The 16681-nt window shown below is 41.5% G+C and overlaps 2 protein-coding genes across 6 annotated transcripts in view; one reads left to right on the plus strand and one right to left on the minus strand.

The window, feature by feature from the left end:
- Positions 1–6154, plus strand: part of LOC309491594 (solute carrier family 35 member F3-like) — a 45154-nt gene extending 39000 nt beyond the window's left edge. For all 5 annotated transcript variants that reach the window (XM_082190658.1, XM_082190657.1, XM_082190660.1 and 2 more), the window contains 3 exons: positions 475–667; positions 785–874; positions 5377–6154. In XM_082190658.1, coding sequence (XP_082046784.1) covers positions 475–667; positions 785–874; positions 5377–5615 — 522 coding nt within the window. In that variant the 3' untranslated portion in view covers positions 5616–6154. The remainder of the gene's footprint in view (positions 1–474; positions 668–784; positions 875–5376) is intronic.
- A 2067-nt stretch (positions 6155–8221) lies between these two features.
- Positions 8222–15442, minus strand: LOC309491591 (5-hydroxytryptamine receptor 1D-like). The gene is made up of 3 exons (XM_082190654.1): positions 14187–15442; positions 12879–13039; positions 8222–10371 (listed from the first exon to the last, which is right to left on the minus strand). The coding sequence occupies exons 1-3, from the start codon at positions 14332–14334 to the stop codon at positions 9106–9108; spliced, it is 1575 nt and encodes a 524-aa protein (XP_082046780.1). The 5' UTR covers positions 14335–15442; the 3' UTR covers positions 8222–9105.
- Between the last annotated feature and the right edge of the window lie 1239 nt (positions 15443–16681).

The following is a 16681-nucleotide window of genomic DNA, read 5'->3' on the forward strand; positions in this document are numbered from 1 at the left end:
GTAATACCTCGACAACAACTGAGACAGGCTAACATCGCAAGAACCATCAAGACTTTCTCCCGAGACTGCATATCCGGACACTCGTTCAACGGCAAAGGCATTGCAAGTACTGTACAATTAACTAACTAAACAGAGGTTTATTATACGCTTAAAAAGGTGCTTTGAAATAAGAAACTGATGGTTCTGTTCAGATGGTTAAATTACTCTTTTCATTCCCCTGTTCTGTTTCTGGACGGAGCCCATGTCTCCATGCCTAAATGCATTGAGTTGCTGCTGTGTGATTGGCTGATTCAATATTTGAGTTAATCAGTTGATCAGGTATACCTAATAAAGTGGCTGGTGAATGTATTACAGCTAAAATAAAACAAGTATAATGTGAATAGCATTGAATGATCATTGAAATGAACCACCTGAATGAACCAATTAACCGAAACTAACTTATCTGAGCTGGTCTTTTTGTTTATGTTTTCTCAGGTGCTTTTCAAGCTCGTCTTGGGCAGTGCCAAGTTTGGAGAGGCGGCTCTGTTTCTAACCATTGTCGGCGGTGCAAACTTTGTCTTTATGAGCTTTGTGCCAGTTATACTGTACTTCACACATGTTGAGTACTTCACATCCGTAGCTGATCTTCCCTGGGCCTACATGTGTGGAGTGGCTGGACTCTTACTAGGTAAATACAATACTGACAGAAAAAAGTATATTATTATAAGTAGAGTATTGTTTATGTAATGTGCAACAATTAGAAGAGATATATAACATAACTGTTCATCATTTTCTTCTTCTACAGCATTCAATATGCTGGTGAATTTTGGCATTGCCATTACATACCCTAAGCTGATTTCACTTGGCATTGTGCTGAGTGTCCCTGTCAATGCAAGTGAGTTCATTTTCATCAAAGTAAACTTTTTTAAATATAAAAACAAACTTGTTTATAGAAAACGTACTCGGTTACTAACGTAACCTCGGTTCTCTCTAGAAGAGGGAACGAGTACTGCGTAAGATATCTTACGCTAGGGGAAAATCCTTTTTCCGCGAGATATTGAAGCCAAAAATTATCCTTAATTTTGTAATAATGCAAAACGCGTTGCGGCAGCATGCAGACATAGGCGAGGCAGCTCGTGCGCCTATTGGCTGCTCTGCGGCAACTGCAGCAGCCTATCGAGCGAGGCCTGGCGTGACGCCAGACCCAATCAGGGCACTTCGCGCCCGCTGCGTCACGTCCCGCCGAAATGGGCGTGGTCTAGGCCTATAAATACCGCTCGCAGGCAGCTATTATCTGGTTTTTCATCATCGAAGCAACCAGAGCGTGTGCATGCACGGCAAGATACGCAGTACTCGTTCCCTCTTCTAGAGAGAACCGAGGTTACGTTAGTAACCGAGTACGTTCTCTTACGAGAGGTCTCTCGTACTGCGTAAGATATCTTACGCTAGGGGACCCAATGCAAAACGCCGTGCATGCTGAGATCTGACACCAAAGACCCAAGGGCGAAAACCCGGGGTATATATAGTGCACAATCACTCAGGGAACTCACAGGGAGTCCGGGAAGAGGGAGGGGCGAAGCCGCACTCTTCCACATATGGCAGCGTCGCTGAGACGCGAATTTCATCATACAGACAGGGCGGGGTGCGGCCTGAACTGATGGGGGAATGTGGGTCTTACACAGTTTGCCCAGGCACATCTCGTGCTGTTACTTTTTACTGTCGAACATTGAGCTGTGCTCAGTAGATGCAGCATTCTGAGCTGATCGCATCAGGTCAGATAATACTGGTAAACTTAGACCGACAGCAGCCTGGCCTGCAGGGCGGGAACCTCTAGGTTATAAAACCTTATAAATGTAGACGGGGAGGCCCAGCCTGCCGCCATACAAATATCTTGCAAGGCAATCCCACTTGACCAGGCCCACGAAGAGGCCATGCCTCTCGTGGAGTGCGCTCTGACACCCAACGGGCACTGCATGCCCTTGGAGGCGTATGCCAGCGCTATAGCATCAACTATCCATCTGGATAGGCTCTGTTTCGACGCGGCTAGTCCCTTAGAACGTCCGCTAAACGAAACAAAGAGCTGCTCCGTCTGTCTGAAACCAGACGAGCGAGACACATAAGCTCGTAATGCCCTGACTGGGCAAAGGAGGCTCGCGTCTCTTTCCTCATCAGGGACCGGTAGGGCTGACAGGGAGATAACCTGCGCCCTAAACGGTGTGTTGAGGGATTTTGGAACATAACCGTGCTTAGGTTTGAGTATAACTTTTGAGTCATTAGGCCCAAACTCCATGCACGCCGCGCTCACAGAGAGCGCGTGTAGATCCCCTATGCGCTTCACTGAAGCGAGAGCCAGCAAAAACACCGTCTTGAAAGACAGGTGTTTCAAATCGATTGACTGTAAAGGCTCAAATGGCGCACCTTTCATGGCTTCCAGAACCGTAGAAAGGTCCCATACGGGGACTGAGGGAGGTCTGGGAGGATTCAGTCTCTTAGCCCCTCTAAGGAAGCGGATGACTAAATCGTTCCTTCCTATTGACTGACCAAGCGTTGTTTCTGAGAACGCTGCTATAGCCGCCACATAAACTTTGAGCGTGGAGGGGGCCCTGCCCTCATCCAACAGCTCTTGTAGGAAGGAAAGCACCTCCGTCACACCACAGTCTGTGGGTGACACACCACGGGCTGTGCACCAGCCCGAAAACACTGACCAATTCGAGAAATAGAGTCGTCTCGTAGACGGAGCTCTAGCCTGCGTGATCGTGTTTAATACTCCTTTAGGGAGTCTAACATGTACCCGTTGATGGCCCAGACATGAAGGGACCATAGTTCCGGGTGAGGATGCCAGATCGAACCGTGGGCCTGTGAGAGGAGGTCTCTCCTCACTGGTACTGGCCACGGGGCAGTACTCGCTAACTGCATCACGACTGGGAACCAAGGTTGGTTTTTCCAGAACGGTGCCACCAGCAGTACTGAGCATCCTTCTTCCCTGATCCATTCTATCACCTGAGGCAGGAGAGAGACGGGGGAAAAGCATAGAGCGGGCGGCGGGGCCACACATGGGCCAGCGCGCTCCTGCTCTTGGAGAAAAATTCCTGACAGTGAGCGTTTTCTTGAGACGCAAACAGGTCTACTTCCGCTCTGCCGAATTTCTTCCACAGCAGTTGGACTGTCTGTGGGTGTAGAGACCACTCGCCTGCCGGAACATTGTTCCTGGACAGTCTGTCCGGTCCTATATTCAGGAGCCCTGGCACGTGCGCTGCTCTGAGCGAGCGCAGGTTGCACTGAGCCCATACCAGGAGGCGTTCTGCCAGCCTGTACAGGTTCTTGGACCTGAGGCCGCCCTGGCGATTTATGTAGGACACCACAGACATGTTGTCCGAACGGACCAAGACGTGGCGTCCTTTTATTTGGGGACAAAAACGCGTCAGCGCGTTGTCTACTGCCAGCATTTCGAGGCAGTTTATGTGCAGGAGCTTCTCCCGTTCCGACCACTGGCCGAAGAACGGTCTGCCCTCGAGCAGCGCTCCCCATCCCGAGGTGGACGCGTCCATGGACACCACTTTCACCCTCGAGGAAGTCCCCAGGCTTACACCTGATTGGTACCAGTCGTTCGCTCTCCAAGGTTTCAGAGCTGTGACGCACTTCTGATTGACCCTGAGGCGAAGCGAACCGGATGCCCACGCTCTGCGTGGGACTCGCGCTTTCAGCCAAAACTGCAGCGGGCGCATGCGGAGCAGGCCCAGCTGGAGCACTGACGATGCTGAGGCCATGAGACCTAGCATCTTCTGAAATTTCTTGAGCGGGACAGACGCGCCGCAGCGAAACGAGTTCGCTGTGCATTGAATACTCGCATGAGCTCCGTCTCAATGGACGCTCTCTTGCCTGATGACGTGCGGGCAGGGGGCGTGGGGTCCTCAGAGCCCGCCCAATCCTCACTGCCTGACGCCAGGATAGAGCAGGAATCATCCTCTCCCAGCAGGGCTTCCTCATCCACGATGTCAACGGAAGCGGCGGCAGACGGCGGCCGCTGTCCGTCAGGAAGCGAGGCTGACGAAGCCGGGGAAGCAAGCGGGCGAACCGGCGAGCTTTGGCGGCTGAGGGAGGGTTCCGGGGCCCGCTGGGCACGGCGCTTTTTACGGCGCGACGCCGCGGCGGGCGGGGGAGCAGTCTCGGTGAAGAAGGCTAGGCGAGTCCTCAGAGTCGCCATTGCCATCAGCTCGCAGTGAGGGCAGCCGCCGTCAGCGAGCGCGAGAACTGCATGTTCCTCACCCAGGCAGGAAACGCAAACCACGTGGCGGTCCCCGTCGCTGAGTGTGGCTCTGCACGAGCCGCAGGAAGGCATCTTTAAAAAGACGCTAGCTCTTTTAGAATGTGTGTCGCGGCGGCGACACACACACACAAATAGAGTACAGTGTAATCAGAAAGGATATAAGCGCCGGAAAGCGCAGCAGGAAGGCAGGAAGGCGGCGCGGCCAGCGACTTCAGTGACTCGTCCCGCTGAAGGTGCTCTCTCTCAGACGGCGCGGCTTCTTCTCCAGCTCCAGCGATGCGTGTGCTTCGCTTGAAGGATGAAAAATCAGATAATAGCTGCCTGCGAGCGGTATTTATAGGCCTAGACCACGCCCATTTCGGCGGGACGTGACGCAGCGGGCGCGAAGTGCCCTGATTGGGTCTGGCGTCACGCCAGGCCTCGCTCGATAGGCTGCTGCAGTTGCCGCAGAGCAGCCAATAGGCGCACGAGCTGCCTCGCCTATGTCTGCATGCTGCCGCAACGCGTTTTGCATTATTACAAAATTAAGGATAATTTTTGGCTTCAATATCTCACGGAAAAAGGATTTTCCCCTAGCGTAAGATATCTTACGCAGTACGAGAGACCTCTCGTAAGAGAACCTATATTTTGTGCCACTGACTGATTTAAAGGGATATATACAGTTACACTCTTAGTTCATTGTATATCTGTTTCTAAAGTTTTTTGTGAAACTGTTTTTGAACCCTGTCCCACTGAGTATAGCAAAGTGGCAGAACCTGATTTCACCAAGTGCAACATGTTCCTGGATCAACATCTTTGTTGATCCTGGAACAACAGTCCAATCAGATTTGAGGGACAAGTTTACAGTATGTCAAGTTTAGGAGAGTCAGGTGCTTCTACGTCAATGTTATTCACCAAGCATTTCCTTCTGATTTTAGGCATAGCTTATGGGTAGGGTTAGGTTTAGGGGTAGGGATATGGTTTGGACTAAATTTTTGAACCAGAATATTGTTCCAGGATCAACAAAATATGTTGACCCAGGAATGTGTCTAACTCGGCAAAATCAGTACGTTCAGCAAAGTGGGCAGTCATTGCAACTTCATAGACATTTTACCGTGGTGGCTCTAAAGTGTGTGTTGTTGGTGTTGCAGTGGTGGACCTGTACACCTGTGATATCCACTTCAATACAGTGCGACTCATCGCCGTGTTGATCATCTGTCTGGGCTTCCTAATGCTGCTGTTACCGGAGGACTGGGATCAGTGTTTAATTGAGCTCGGCACCAAACTCAGAAAGCGGGAACAGCCTGTTGAACCGGCTGAGACCGGAACCAGCTCAGGACTCAACTGGACCCGACGGGCCAGGACCTCCATGTCCACGTTTCCTCACTGACACGCACAAACCTTCTCCCGTTCTTATTCCAGTGACTGGATAATGCTGGGAAGGACATTCATTCCCTAATATTCCTCAGTCAACGAGACTCCGTAGGCCATCATTTACCCTCATGCACATTATAACAGACGATTTCCTAAAGCCAAACCTTTTTTTAAACTTTTTTTTTGCTCATCTTACAACTGTAAGTGTATTGGAACAATGACTTGGGTCTTGGAACTCAAGAGCAGGGGTCTCAAACGACTGACCTACAGGCCAAATTTGGGCTATCAAGTGTCAAGTTTATCCTTAAATCGAGCCCACCAATCCCTTTATAGACTTTAATTTTTTAATATTTTAAATAAAACCTTTACTATTTACATGTTATTTTATTTCAATTAATAATGTTTAATTTTTATTTTATATATTGTTGTAATTTAATGTATATTATATATTGCAATTTAATTTTATACATTTCTTATTATCCACATGGCTTTTACAGGCCTAAAACTTGAATGTAAAAGAACAGCTGTAGCCCATTTAATAAAAACAAGCAAACACTGCACGTCACAGAAAATAAGTTTGAGTTACATGCACCTACATCAAACTAGATTCAAAAAGGAGTGGTTTACACAGGGAACAGTCTTGTTGTGGCAATAAGTCTTCAGTGGATAGAAGTTTCTATTTTTGATGCACTACAGCTATACTCCAACCACTTTATTTGCCTGTCTGATATATATATATATAAATATTTTGAATATCATATGTAGATTGATAGCTTTGTAGTCTTTTTTTATATCGAAATATTTCTGATTGTTATGTCACAGCTAGCTTGTGATTTTTCTTACACTGCTAATTGCAGAAAAGAACATTTAAATAGTTTAGAATACAAGCATTATTACTCCACTAAACATGCAGAGCATTATGCTAGGAAATATGTCTTCATTAACTCTATAGTTCAACTGTATGGTCGTAAAACAGGCCCAAATGGTGGATTTTACCAGGCTAGTGGTAGTTTGAGACCTCTGCTCAAGAGACCCATGAACCAATATCTCCACAATAAAGAGTCCCTGCAGATCTTCAGATGGTTACACTCTTTTTGGAGCTCAGACTGACTGGCACGAATCACTACCAGTGCCCATTAGAACATACGTGCCAAACATTGACGTAGACATTAAGAACTGCAACATATGCTGTCATCTAATACAACAAAGTTCTACCTAGCAACAGTTGCATCTGAGGGACTCCACTTCCCAAACTGTGAATGAAGGTGTTTTTGAACTCATGTTGGTTAACAGCGATATGGAGGGTTTAGGAGAAAGAGCGAAACAGGAATAGGATACCATGGTGCTGAGGTTTGCTGGGATGCTGGAAGACTGCAGATTTCCAGCTCTCCTTGTACAAACAAAGGTCTACCGTCCTATGGGTGCATCTGAGGTCTAAAGGGATTTCCTTTCCTAAACTGTGAATGGAGATTTTTAGGGGGTTAACTACAGCATCCAGACTGTTTATACTGAAGCTATACTTTGATTCCATCACATTTTTTTCAGAGTCACATGCTAACCACTGTGAGGACACTTCAGGGGCAGTATTGGCGAACCGAAGAGGCAATCTTCAGCAAGATGTGTACCGTTAAAGGGTGGCATGTGCATCCAGTGAATGTATGACCATTTCTGAAAAGTGCACCTACACTATGTGCTTTGAAAAAGGTGGTGACTGGAACTGATAACCACCTTTAAATACACTGAAAACATCCTGCACTTCATAAGACTCCAGTCACTTTTTTTTTTTAAACAATGCATTGCATTTTTGTTTTTGTTTTTATCTTATGGACTGTTCCATTGGATGGAAATTAGTTCTACAGGAAAACGCATGCAGAAAACGCCAATAAATGCTACATGATGGCTTCACTGCCTTTTCTTTGATTTGCAATAGGATCTCATCAGCACTGTCTCCCATTGTCATTGTTATGATGACAATAAATATAATATTGTATTCCTCTGGAATTATTGCTAGACATTATTGTAAACCTTTGTAAGGAATGATTTTTACACTGAAATGCATTACGATCACATTTGAGGAAAATGACAAGAAAACAAATAAATCATCCATTTAATAGATCCGCTTTGTCTGTTTTCACATGTATCATGTAAATCTATATTTTCTCTGTTTGTTTTGTTTCTAAACAAACCAATCCTATAGACTGATGAATATCAAACAGGCTTATGCTGAGAATGAATGGTTTTTTTAACATGCCCAATTTCACAGAGACCATCTTAGTGGGTTTCAGTAATTATCCATCAATTGAATTTGCGGAATGTTTTAATAAATAGAATATACCTTGTGTCAAAATTTGATTAGATAAAAGCTGCCAGTTATGTTAAATCGTTTAATATTTTGTCATTTTCTGCACAGAATTTGATGCATCAGAGAAGACAAAGATTATACATAGTTTACAGAGCATGATGCAATTTTATTTTTGTACTAATCGATATTCCAATCCATGTGTTGTTTTATATTGCCAATCTGCCTTTTTGACCAGAGTGAAGATGGTAATGGTGAAATTGAGAGGAAAATAAAAGTCATCAACATAACTGGCAGTATAAATAAAAAATGCAGTTATTATAAAGCACCTATAAGGAAGAACACAGACCAGGCAGTAAACATTAAAATGGCTTATTAAAAGAAAGTTAGCGTGAGACTAATATAACAAAACTGTTTACTGACCTTGTTTGTGTAAAAATGGTATTTCATTTGTTCACTTAAATGTCACAAACACGTAACGCTGGTAAACCCCAGTAACTTTCACATGACAAGCCACAACTTACAGAAATCATGTCAGCAACGCATGACCTCGAGTTCATCCACATACAAAATAGGTCCACCTAAACAAAGGGAAGATTTAGACCAGTTAAAATCTCAAATAAAAACAGTTTTGTACTGAATAATTCATGTAAGTGCTTTAACAAAAAAATATGACCTTCACTTTTTCTGCTTTAAAGCCCTCTAAAACACTGGCCCGTGTTACAACCATAAGCAAATAAATAAATAATAAATAAAAACCTTTGCTTTAAATATTGAAAAATATATATTTTACAAATAATCCATTATATAAATATATACAATAGCAGTCAAATGTTTGGAACAATTAAGATTTTTTTAATAAGTCTCTTATGCTCACCAAGGCTGCATTTATTTGATTAAAAACACATTATTCTTAAATATTAATATATATTTAAAATGTAATTTATTCCTGTGGTGGCAAAGCTACATTTTCACAATAAATAATCAATGTTTTTTTTTCTTTCTTTTTTTTTTTTCAGTTGTCTTTGGAAAACTTTACATTTTCTTTACAACCTCATTATGGCAATATTATTATTTAATCTTTTTAATGCCTCATAGAACTTACATTTTATTGAACCCATAACATTCCATTGAAATAATCATCCACCCACAAAATACAAATAACATTCAGCTTTGTTTCCATTATGCAGGACTGTATGTGATGCACTCAGCAAATATGTTCCACTCTAACTGTGATCTGTCCATAAAAGAATGTGGCTTGTTTCTTTTTAGTAGCAGCAGAATAAGGGAGTCTGTTCCGCTCACGCTGTTTGGAGGGAACCTGCAGGTGGTCCACCGCCCTCGAACCCCGTCCACCACATTCATGACAAACAGGACGAGAACAAGTTGCCAGCGGAAGAACATTATTCAGTTGCTCCCTGAGGCTGTTGGGAAACTGAGAGCTGAGAGCAAAAACGGAAGAGTACGTCGACTCCCCGTCGTTTCTGGAGTGCGCCGTGGAAGTGTGGGTCGATCTGTTAGTGGGGTCACTCTCACCTCCACCTGTAGATCTCTCAGCTCCTACTTTCTCCACAACGCATCCCAACCTGGCCTGGATCTTCCATCTCAAACTCTGGAAGGCACCTTGGAAGCGCTTGCTGAGGAGCGCATACAGCAACGGGTTGATATCTGAATTAAACAGCACCAGCCAATAGGAGAAAGTGACAGCAGTAGGGGGAACAACGCTCCTGGGCCGGGACAGGGCGGTTTCGGTGGCCTGCACCAGAGCTACGCTGATGTAGGGCGTCCAGCATAAGAAAAAAGCGGCGATGACCAGAAATAACCTCAGAACTCCATGATGCTGAGGTTGACTGGGATGTTGAGGGCTACTGGTATGGATTTGAGCCATGAAAGAGTGCAGACGTCCACCAGTTGACTTGGAAGACATCTCAGATGGTGCATCTGGAGCAACTTCATCAGGAACATCCAACTGATCCGTCACAAACCTCCCACTCACGTAGTAAATCAGCCTGGATGGTGTGTAGGTGTCCATGAATGAGTGTTGGAGATTCAAGACAGATGTGGCTCTGTTACGCTGGAGATGTTCTTCCAAACTGTGGATCCTCCGAGCATGGTATCGTGCCACGCGGACAATCTTCACATAGCAGAACAGGATGACTACAGCCGGTAGAAGAAAAGATAAGGAGGCCATAATGACCGTGTAGCTTGGGCTTTTGGCCCAGTTCACAGCACAGCTGTACATGGGAGCCACGAAACTGATGTTGCTCCAGCCGAGGAGAGGAGGACAGCTGGTCAACATAGCTTGCAGCCAAATCCATATCACCACGGAACCGGTTCTCCATATCGTGCAGCGGGAACCGTACCGCAGGCAGTCCACGATGGAGAAGTAACGGTCCAGGGCAATAGCGGCGAGTGTTAAAACTGACGCGGTGCAGTAGACTGAGGATGTGTAGCCGACATACAGACATAGATCCTAGAAGATCAAGAGAGAGTTCAAAATGAGCAAAAACATCTGTTAATGCACTCAAAATTAGGGATGCGCGATATATATGCCGATACCGATATGTTCATTTTTAATGTTATCGGCCTGATAAGAAAATATGGACGATATATTAAAGACGATAAATAAGGGATTATTTCCTTCAGCTCAGACACTATAGATGCACACTGTTCACCATGATGGTTTTGAATTGCTTGAAATATGATTAGAATCACTTTTAAAAAAAGGAAAATACAGTTAAGTGTAGCATGTGCAGCACAAGTCTGTCATATAGGCTACATAAAATTGCTTGGGACATGACTTTAATGGTGAGACTTTTGTTTTTGTGATTAGGCTCTCAACAATAATATAAAAATGTGGATTTAGATTTATCGGTCAAAATATCGGTTATCGGCTTTCAAATAAAAAGAAATATCGGTATTCGCCAAAATTTTCATATCAGTGCATCCCTACTCAGAATGTTATTTTGTAACTTTAACAACTTAAAGGTGATCTATGTCATTTTATCAATGTTAAAATAAACACTGGTTCTATGCAAAACATTGTTATGTTTGTTTCAGAGAGTCAATCATCCTAGTAGAGTTTTCAAAAAGTATCGACTTAGGAACCAAGTCTAGGAACCAAGTTTTGAAATTTTAAATTGTGACGATACCAGCATTTCCCTCTAGCATTTTGAGCGCTGTTGAACAGATTCTTAAACACCTCTGATTGGTCACTGTGCTGAGCGCTCAACATATATGTCTGTGATTGGCCATTGTGTTGACGCGCTCAACATACATGTCTGTGATTGGCCATTGTGATAACGCACTCAAGATATATGTGTGTGATTGGCTACAATGATCAACAATGACATCTTTGACGCTCTTCATAGAGCGCTTACATAGATACACACGAGAGCGTTTAAAAGCAGGCATCTATCAGCGGATCCCTAATATATCCACTGATTGACAGATCCACTGATATGTCGTTTTCAAACACTCAGCGCTTGATGAAGAGCGTCAAAGACGACATGTTTTTGAAGCGTTGATCATGGTAGCCAACCACAGTTTGAGCGGTGTGAACACAATGGCCAATTTAGAGACAAATATGTTATGAACGCAATGGCCAATCAGAGGGGTTTAAGAATCCGTTCAACAGCGCTCAAAATGCAAGAGGAAAATGCTGAAGTTTTAAAAATTCAGTACTGACTTCGGTACCTCTGCACTTTTTTTTTTTCCTACTGATGAATGTTAAAAACATTGACAGCCAATCAGAACCCTTCTGACTTTAAAGAGCTTATAATAAACAGAACGTTTGTCATTCATTGGTGTAATATAGTTATCGCTATAGTTGCGGTTATCTGGGTGAACAGGCATTAGTTCACCCAAAAATGAAAATTCTGTCAGTAATTACTCACCCTCATGTTGTTCCAACCCTGTAAGACTTTCGTTCATCTTCGGAACACAAACTAAATCTGAGAGCTGTCTCACTCCTCCATAGGCTTCTTTGTAAATGAAACTTGCCGGCCAGAAAGTTAGTAAAAAAAAAAAAAAAGTGTTTAAAATAGTCCAGGTGACTACAGTGTCTCAACCATAAGTTTATCAAGCGACGAGAATACTTTTTGTGCGCAAAACCCCCCAAAAATAACTACTTTATTCAACCATCTCTCCCAAGATGTTGACGTAGTGTAACAGCGCAGCACTTCTGGGTTGTACGTCAGAACGTAGGCTCACTATTGGCCAGCATTACACGCATGACCAGCGTCGCCCAATAGTGAGCCTACGTTCTGACGTACAACCCAGAAGCGCTGCGCTGTTACACTACATGAACTCACTCAGAGGCCCACACAGAAGAAAATTAATAGTTGAATAAAGTCGTTATTTTTTTAGCACAAAAAGTATTCTCGTCGCTTGATAAACTTATGGTTGAGCCACTGTAGTCACTTAGAATATTTTAAACATTGTCTTTACTAACTTTCTGGGCCGGCAAGTTTCAATTACAAAGAAGCCTATGAAGGAGTGAGGCAGCTCTCAGATTTCATCAAAAATATCTTAATTTGTGTTCCGAAGATGAACGAAAGTCTTACGGGGTTGGAACAACATGAGGGTGAGTAATTACTGACAGAATTTTCATTTTTGGGGGAACTAACCCTTTACTCTAATAAGAGAATAGTGAAGTCCACACCACAACTATAACGATAGAGGAACGGTATAACTGAAATCACTAAGAGCTCAGAGCATTTAAAACTGTGGGGTTCTTATAATAAAAAGAATGTTATCCTCCGTTATCATTTTTATTATGAACAGGCCTTAAACCTGCAACATTAATTCAACCAATGGCTTGAGTTTGGGGGCGGGACTAATGGCTTGGTCAGCGAATGGCAGATGGTTTGGAAACGGTCATTACTTTTGCGATTCCGTTTGGTCTCGCTAGTGGTTCAGACATCTCACACACTTCACCTTTAAGTTATAAATGTTGGATGTAAAGCATTATGTACTAACATTGTAGTTGACCCATCCGTTGTTCATAATGGAAACTGCCACAAACGGCATGACACCTATTCCCACTAAGAAATCGCTAATGGCCAGATTGATGATCAGGACGGAGGTCACGGTGTGGAAGGTTTTTGTGGCTGCCACAATCACAATGCCCAGAAAGTTTCCTGAAAAGGAGGAACAAAAGCACAACAGAATAAACACATTTTTGTATTAATGTTGTACAAATTCTATTATAAAATAATAAAATAAAATAGTCAGAAAAAAAGAAATCATGTCAATGTCAATATTTGTTATATATTGTGTCAATGTGTTTATGAGTGTGACGTCACAAAAGCACAGATGTCTGCAATGATTTTGCAGTTTAGTTTCAATAGTTTATTTGGAATGAGTAAAGCGTTTTCAGTTCTGAATCTTGCAGCATAGTAAGTTTTGATTGATGCATTTTATTTCTATTGTTCTTGACATCACCCCAAATATAGGTAACACTTTACAATAAGGTTTCATTAGTTAATATTAGTTAACAACATTAGTAAACATGAACTAGTAATATCTACAGCTGCATGTCTACGGCATTTATTAATATGTGTTAATGTTAATTTCAACATTTACTAATACATTATTAAATCAAAAGTTGTATTTGTTAGCATTAGTTAATGCACTGTGAATATCATAAACAATAAACAGCTGGGTCTTGATTGACTAATGTTAACAAAGATGAACTAACAATACATTTGTTACTGTATTTGTTCATGTTAGTTAATACATTAATGTTAACAACACCTTATTGTAAAGTGTTACCAAAATGTGTTTAAAACTATATATATATATATATATATATATATATATATATATATATATATATATATTTTTTTTTTTTTATTTTTTTATTTATTTTTTATTCTGAAATGATCATACTAATGTCTTACAGGATAGAATGTTTTAGAGAAAGGCAAAAGCACATAATGCCACAACACACTACAAACTGGAGGTAGGTAAAGAGGAGGTAAACTAGATGTTTGGGTTGTCGTTTCCCACCAAAAATAGTCATATCCTGCAGGATGATGTCATTAGGGCTATGGATTTTGTTAGCACTGTTTTAGATACCAGTCAAAACAATATTCACAAGAAATGTTTTCTTCTAAAATATTAGTTTTTGCATGTTACAGCTAATACAACTTAACACAAATCATTTGATCTTATACCATAATAATTCATCTGAAATATAGTTCGACATCAAATGCAAAACTTTCTCATGTCCACACGACATCTCTGACATTCACACACACTAATGAAGCGTAGTGTAAAGCTCACCCGTCACTGCGGCCAGACTCATCAGCACCATCAGAGTCTCCAGCACCAGACGCGCTCGAGGCGACAGAACGGTTGAGTTCCTCAGTGCAGTCCGCATCTGAAACTCAGACTCATCTGAATCAAACCACTCACCAGCCGAGGACTCCATTTAAAAACACTCAGTCTGATATCCCGATCTCAGGTGCGTCACAAGCAACCTGGCCATTTAGTTAAAAAAAAATGCAAAAAGCTCATTTAAGAATATATTACAGTATTTTATCAAAATATAATAACCTGCCTATACTTAAAGCAGACAGTTTGCTTCTGACTCCTCTCTGGTTCTTCATTTGCCCTGTGAGCACCTGACAGTGCAGTTTACTATCTCCAGGGTCCCTTCATCAGTTTATCCACAGCGATGACAACATGGAAAAATCAAACGCTTGACTTGTGAATTACACAGCTAGAGAAAACAGACCGCTTGAATATGTGGCTCATTTAAACAGTCTATATTTACACAGATGCTTAGTTTCTCAAGGGATTACAACGGCTATGGATGTGATTAATTGAGACCTTTTGCTTTGCATTTGTCCATGCTACATGCGTGGGAACAAATATGATGTGTAAATGTGAATTAAATATCAACTTAGTCATTGTGAGAGAGAAAAAAGGTTTATTTAATCTAAATTCAAATGTATATTAAAATACTTCTCTTAAAATATAAGATAAAACACAAAGTCATCAAACAACACTTGTCAATACAGAGTGAAAAATAAAAACTCAAAGGGAAGGAAAAGGAACAACAGACATATTTTGCAGTTTTCTATATTTCTAATCAAATTTGGGGAGTCTTGTCATGCAAAACGCATCTTATGCATCACAACTTTTCCTTAGAAAAATGGTGTAAAATGCAACATCTCCCAAATACTGACAGATGTTTTCTGCTAAAACACAGAAGACTTGCTCAGCAAATTCAGCACCGAGGGGCTGCGGGGTTTTGTCCTAAATGCTGGCGGGTATATTCCCACACCAGCAGGGCGGCGCTCACGTGCACATTGAGGGAGCGGGTGACACCGTTCTGAGGAATCTCCACACACACATCCACCAGCTGCAGCAGGTTTGCAGGAATGCCTTCCCTTTCATTACTGTTCGGAGACAAACAGACACTTTAGAGTCATGCACCGCACCAAGCAGAATAAAAAAAAAATCAATATTCGATGGAATGCTAAGGTATGTTCAAGTCAAGCTAATGAGTTTATAAAGCCATTTAAAATGGTACTTTTACGCCATTGACCAGACCCACACAAAACCGGCACTCGCCCATCATTCACAGTTCTACAATACTATAATGTTTATGTTTAAAACATTTACCCTGTTTAATGCCTAAAAATAAATTACTTGACAAGTGCATTTTTGGTTCCCGTATTTCCTTTTGGAAGAAGCACATGGAAAATGAAATGCTATTTGGGAATTATATTGGACAAAAATTAGCATATGCCTCTTCGGACAAGATCAGCCATCTGATTTTTTTGCTACATCTTCCTTAAAGAGAAAGGCTCTAAATGTTAATGTGTATAGCCTATCTACTGAAAGTTAGTCAACTTTAGCATATAGATAAAAACCTTAATTAATAAAATAAATAAAAAATGTAATTTTTAAATCTGAATGTCTTTAAAAATGCATTCTGTAAATATAGAAGTAGGTCTACACTAGCATATAGATGACCTTAAAGCTTAATAAAACAAAATAATATTTACATGGTCTTTAAATGCATTCTGTAAAAATTGAAAAACTAATTTAATCTAGGCCTGCTGAGGAGGTCAGATAAGAAGTGCAGGTGCTGATTGAACTAATAAACCAAGCTTTTAAATAATATGTTGGGTGGTTTTGCTGATGAGCGCTCGGCATGTCAGAACCAGTTTATGGTCAGAACCGGTCAGATATGGGGCGCCGTTTGTAAAGTGTCTCATGCTGAAAATAACAGCAACATTTTGTCACATTTAGCTTCAAACAATGTTTAAAAAACTGGTATGAATTTTTTACGGTCACTTTTTACCACATTTACAACAATATTTGTCAACTTAGAGATATTTTAAATAGTTAAATCTAAATATTAAATGTTACACCTAAATGCTAAATCTAAATGTTAAATCTAAATCTAAATGTTAAATCTAAATCTAAATCTAAATGTTAAATCTAAATGTTAAATCTAAATCTAAATGTTAAATCTAAATGTTAAATCTAAATCTAAATGTTAAATCTAAATATTAAATCTAAATCTAAATGTTAAATCTAAATCTAAATGTTAAATCTAAATGTTAAATCTAAATCTAAATGTTAAATCTAAATCTAAATGTTAAATCTAAATCTAAATTTAAATCTAAATTTAAATCTAAATGTTGAATCTAAATGTTTCGGGTGAAACTAAATATTTAACTAATATGCAAATTCAAAATGCCGGTAACCGGAAGTGCCAAAATAAAAGCTCGAGTGTGTGTTTATAGCATGGTTTATAGTGT

The sequence above is a fragment of the Leuciscus leuciscus genome (assembly GCF_965113295.1).
Source record: "Leuciscus leuciscus genome assembly, contig: HAP1_SCAFFOLD_380, whole genome shotgun sequence".
Classification (NCBI taxonomy): Eukaryota; Metazoa; Chordata; class Actinopteri; order Cypriniformes; family Leuciscidae; genus Leuciscus; species Leuciscus leuciscus.

Bases quoted from the DNA above. Each gene is read 5' to 3' on its own strand.
- LOC309491591 (XM_082190654.1), bottom strand. From the start codon at position 14,334: ATGGAGTCCTCGGCTGGTGAGTGGTTTGATTCAGATGAGTCTGAGTTT. The intron at 13,040-14,186 runs GTGAGCTTTACA...CCTCCTTTTCAG, and splicing joins GAGTCTGGCCGCAGTGACGG to GAAACTTTCTGGGCATTGTG. The intron at 10,372-12,878 runs GTTAGTACATAA...TTGATCTTCTAG, and splicing joins ACGGATGGGTCAACTACAAT to GATCTATGTCTGTATGTCGG.